The sequence below is a fragment of the Octodon degus genome, unplaced genomic scaffold (genome assembly GCF_000260255.1).
Source record: "Octodon degus isolate 3935 unplaced genomic scaffold, OctDeg1.0 scaffold00002, whole genome shotgun sequence".
Classification (NCBI taxonomy): Eukaryota; Metazoa; Chordata; class Mammalia; order Rodentia; family Octodontidae; genus Octodon; species Octodon degus.
The window spans coordinates 24,407,660-24,413,160 of NW_004524578.1; the positions used below are offsets into that span (position 1 = coordinate 24,407,660).

The following is a 5,501-nucleotide window of genomic DNA, read 5'->3' on the forward strand; positions in this document are numbered from 1 at the left end:
TTTAATATTTATTTATTTATTTATTGGCTAAAGGGTCTTGCTACGCAGCTTGGAGTGATCCTCCCGTCTCAGCCTCCCCAGCACTGGGATTACAAGCATGTACCACCACACCTGGTTTCAGTGGACAACATGGTGCACACAAGGTTCCAGGGCTAGCACAGCATGCAGCACTGGGGATCAAACGGGTTCTAGGCCGCCACAGCATGTGGTACTGGGGATCAGACCTGGTTCCCAGGCACTTATGCCACCACGCTGTCTCCCCTGAGAGACCAATTTTAAAGTCATATTTTAAAGTATCAATTCAGGGGCCGGGCAGATAGCTCAGTGGAATAAGTGCTTGCCTGGCAAGCATGGGGTCCTGAGTTCGATCCCTGGTATCACTAGAAATAATAAAAAATAAATAAATAAAAATCAAATCAAATCTGGGCCAGGGAGATAGCTCAATAGAAAAAGTGGTTGCCTGGTAAGCACAAGGGCCTGAGTTCAATCCCCGGTTCCACAAAAAAAGAAAGAAAGGGAGTATGTTGTGTTACATATATTCGCTTTGTAATTCCAAATTCTATTTTCTGATGGTAGTTTTTCACCTGAAAAAAGAATGCTTACAACTGCCTTACCCTGTTTTATACATTAAAGACAAGTTTTATATTTTAATACAGATTCAGTCCCGAAAATTGTCCTTTTTTGGAAAAGAAAGAATTACATGAAACTTATCCTTGGTTTGAATTTTTAGTTCAGTGTCGACAAGTTTCTAATAATTTTACAGGTAAGGGTATATTGTATTAAATATTAAAATGTTTGATAAATAACTGGTCTATTAAATAGTACTTGATTTATGAACTTGCTTAAATACAGTCATTTGATGGTAGTCAGTTACCTGACTGAATTCCACGATTGCACTTTTCCCAAGTAGAAAACCAGAAATGTTAGCCTCTTGCCCCCTGTGAAAACCCTGACTGATGGTGCAGAACTTGTGTAGTCCTGTCCCTTTCTCCCACTTCCGTCTCAGACCTTTTCATTTGTATTTCTAGCATCCTGACAGGCGGATTTCCTGCTCTCATGTAGAGAAGTGCCTTTTTTACATAAGTGTGTGGTGCTTGCTCTGAATCATTCACTTACTCATGCAAGCAGTGCTGGTGATCTAACTAGAACCTTTCGTATTCTAGACAGGAGCTCTACTACTCTAAAGTTAGACCCCTAACTCTGAATTTCAGATAAGTGGCTCCAAATGAAATTAAAAGAAATCCATGGTATATACTGAAGTGTATTGTTGTGTCCTCTCTAGTGAAGGTGCTGATGGAAAGGCTTGTTCTGGTTATAATCAGACAGAAAAGCCCTGTTACCTCTAGGGACTCATCCCAGAGTTAATGGAAAAGCCTCCCAAGTGCTAGAATTACAGCCATACACCACTTGGAATATATTTTAACAGAATATATATTTTTGCCCTTGTTTCAGATTAATTCCTTAATACAGGTCAGTTTCTGGAAATAAAGTTACTAAGGCAAAGGTTATACATGTATTTTTAAAATTTTATTTATTTTTAATGTAGTAAGTACAGGGTCTCACTACACAGATCAGACTCGTAGTGATCCTCCTGTTTTCAGCCTTCCAAATGCTGGGATTACAGGTGCTCACCACCACACCCAGTCTCAATCAACTCAGTGTGCCCCAGAGCCGGGGATTGAATTCTGGTCCCTGCATCTGCCAAAACAGGTGCTTTAATCCACTGAGCTATCTGGCTGGCCCAGCTATACATGTTTTGAAGGTTCTAGTCAGAAGACCAGATTGCTATCCAAAGAGGTTATGTTTTATCTGTAACTCTGTCTCTGCTCATCCTGGCTGACTGTAATATTTAATGGTGACTATTTTTAGTTATTACTGAGTTGATATAGTTAACAGCTAATTATTCAATTTTCATTTCTTTATTGCTAATGAATTATATATTTTTGTTAAGCATTTATACTTTTCTCTTTGTGAAATTGTTTTGCTTTATCTACTTATCTGTTAGAGTCAAGTGTTTTTGGCATTGATTTGAGCTGTTTGTTGAGAGTACTGATTCTTAGATTATTTGTTACAATTTTTCTCCCCAGTTCATTGTTACCTTCTAGTTTTCTTTGTCTGAAATCTTTACTTTTATGTTGACAGATCTTTTCTTTATTCCCTTGCAGTGTCTTTCTATAACTTAAACTTAAGAAAAATCTCCTTACTGTGGATATTTTAAATATACATTTTTCCCTCTGAATTATCTACCTACTGCTTAGCATTAACCTCTCTTCAGGAGAAAAATGTGCCCTTTTATCTTCCAGATCCCAAGCTGATCTTCCAGGCTAGCCTTGCGAATGCTCAGATTTTGATTCCCACCAATCAGGCCAGTGTAAGCAGTATGCTATTGGAAGGACATACCCTCCTGGCCCTTGCTACTACAATGTATGCTCCTGGGGGCGCCAGCCAGGTGTGGACAATGCTTTTACCTATTATAGCAAAATAGGAATGATTTTAAATTTAGTATAAACATCTATGGATTGCCTAGATCTCCATTAATATTAAAATATAACCACTTTTAAGGGTTTTTTTCGTTTTTGTTTTTGCGGTACTGGGGATTGAATTCAGGACCCTGTGCTCTCCAGGCAAGCACTTATTCTACTGAGCTATCTTTCCGACCCTAAGTTTTTTATTAAAGAGAACAAAATGGGTAAATTTTTAAGTTTGGTATCATTTTAATTTGAAAGAAAACTGCTATGTTGTAGACAGCTACTTTTTTCCTATTAGTATGTTTTTTATAACTCCAGATTTTTTTACAGGATAAAGTCAGGGTCCTAATGCTTCTGGAAGTAGGTGTATTTTAGATTTGTGGCTTGGAAATTATTTTCTGCTATTTGACCTTGTAGAGAGGTAAAAATCAATGCATAATCTTTAGCTACTCATATAAACTCTTTTGAAGAACCTAGTGGAAATTTGCTCATTTTTGCTTTTTGAATATATAGTGTGCCTTAACTTAATGCTGTTAAACATATAATGATCTTCAAGAGTCTCTTACTGATGCTTACTTTAATACTGTCTCTTTTACATACTGTACTATATGTCTGTGACTAAGTTATTTGCCCCTTTGCTTTTTTGGTTTTGTTTTGGGGCTTTGGTTTGGTTTTTTTTTTTTTTTCGGAACCAGGGATTGCACTCAGGCCATTGCACTTGCTGTTTTTTTTTATTTTGTTTTTGTTTTGGTACTGGGGATTGAACTCAGGCAAGCACTTGTGCCACTGAGCTAAACTGGCCTCTTATCGCTTTTTTTGCGGAACCGGGGATTGAACTCAGGCCCTTGTGCTTGCCAGGGAAGCGCTTATTCCACTGAGCCATCTCCCCGGCCCCCTTATCGCTATTTTTAACAGTGCTCTTTTCACTGCTGTATACTGTCTCCAACTAATCTTTTCACAGGGTTCTTGTGAGTTTTGAGAAGAGAAAAATGTTATTCTCTGTTGTGTATCTTATTACCTAGGTCGTTCAGAATGAAGAAAATGAGAACTGCTTGAAGAAAGTGGATCCCCAACTTCTGAGGATGGCCTTAACACCTTATCCAAAGTTAAAAGCTGCTCTGTTCCCACAGTGCACTGCTCCTAGTGTCCTGCCACTTGACATTACACTCTACCACCTCATTCAGGTACAGTAGTTAAGTGTAGTCGTGATTCAGGTAGCAAAACAGAAAACACTACCTCCTTCAGATGGAGGGCTGTCAGCATAGGAAATTAATTACACATGGTGAGACACAGTGAAGAAACCAAATGTGATGGTGAGACCACCCAGAAATCCACAAAGAAAGAACCCTTCAGCATCTCTATAAAGCTATAGAACAACATAGCAGTGTTACCAGAACACAGAAGCTGGAGTCACCTCTGGGAGCTGACTTTAAAACAAAGTTGTTTAAAGAAGCTGGGAGAATAGAGAGATGAAACAAGAAACTTACAGGCGAGGCCTCCAGAAAGCAAAACAAGTTGAAAATGTCTTGATCTCTTTCCTCTTTCCACCTTTCGTCTCCCCAGTGTCTTTCACGACTGTACTTACCTGGTAGCCAGACAGCAAGGATGCTTGGGAAATTTAGTTCCTTGTAATACAAAGTAGAGCAAGAGAAAAATGGAAACAGATGAGACAAAGATAGTTTAATAAGATACTTATCCACTGCTTCAAAATCCATTTCATTCTACCACTGGTAACCTCTGAGGAGCTCATTTCAGTAAGTTAGGGTCCTAGAAATGAATTGGTACTTCTTAATCTTTTTCATTATTCAGAGCTTCTTAAGAATGTGAGAGAGCAGTGAACCTTGTACTTAGAAAAGATTACACAGAAGCATATTGTTTTCTCTATATTTTTCTTTTATAGGATATGTATGTGTTACATAATGGTCACATTCCTTGTGTCAAGTTAGTATATCTACATAATATACCTTAATTCCTTTCCCTTTCTCCTCCCCCTCACCCACCTCTTAGTTCCCTGCCTTTTCTGTTTTGTACATATTTGAAGTACATGATGTTTATATTCCTGTGTGCAGTTGGTACATGTATATGACACATCTTAATTCCTGTTTTCATCCTTGAACTTTTATCCTTCCTTCATCTCTTGGTCCCCTTTCCCTTTAAGGAAATTCTGCCCCCCCCCCATCTCCTGTGATCTTTTATTTTGCCCTTTATTTATACTGAGTTAATTTTGTTTGTATTTCAAAGGAATGTGCAAACTCCTTGAACTCATTCAGAAAACTCAGTTAAGAATACCTTTTCATCATTTCAGTTTGGCTTTTCTGGGTTTTTTTGTACACATAGTATCTTCAATCCAACATAAGCCCCATAATTCTATAAAGATACAAAGCTACTCTTACTTTAATGGGAACAATTCTTGGACTGCTGCCCTCCCATCATCTGTTCATAGACTTTGCTATTTGTGAGTCGCTGGACTCAAATTCCAAACAGCCACTACTCCCTCTTGTCAGCCCTTTCTGACTTGACCTTAGTCTAACATTTTACTTTTTTTATTTTTTATTTTTATTTTTTGCGGAACCGGGGATTGAACTCAGGCCCATTGTGCTTGCCAGGGAAGCCCTTAACTCCGCTGAGCCATGTCCCCAGCCCCTAGTCTAACATTTTTTCCTCAGTAATGATTTTGGTTACCTCATTCTTTCAGCTATCTTACTCTTTCCTTTTTATCCTTGCCCTTATTTTTCTCATGTTTACAAAGTAACATTTTCTAGCCTTTTAGTTTCAAAAGCATATTTAAAGTATGTCTTGTGTTATAATTGATTCTACTTTTGCCAAAAAAAAATACATTTTCCAGACATCTCTTGAAGTAAGGTGAGTCTTGAAACAAGTGTAATCATTTTTATTAAAGGAGAAATCTGTTGCCCTGGGGTTATAGCTGAGTGGTATAGCACTTGCCTGGCAAGCACAAATTCCCAAGTTCAATTTTTGACAACAAAAAAAGGGAAATCTATCTTATTGTTTTGTTTTTACTTGTGCTCAAAG

The 5,501-nt window shown here is 38.0% G+C and overlaps 1 protein-coding gene across 1 annotated transcript in view; it reads left to right on the top strand.

Moving 5' to 3' along the window:
- Positions 1–5,501, top strand: part of Spg11 (SPG11, spatacsin vesicle trafficking associated) — a 91,654-nt gene that overhangs the window by 37,614 nt on the left and 48,539 nt on the right. The window contains exons 17-19 of the mRNA XM_004623493.2: positions 657–763; positions 2,304–2,449; positions 3,491–3,652. Coding sequence (XP_004623550.1) covers positions 657–763; positions 2,304–2,449; positions 3,491–3,652 — 415 coding nt within the window. The remainder of the gene's footprint in view (positions 1–656; positions 764–2,303; positions 2,450–3,490; positions 3,653–5,501) is intronic.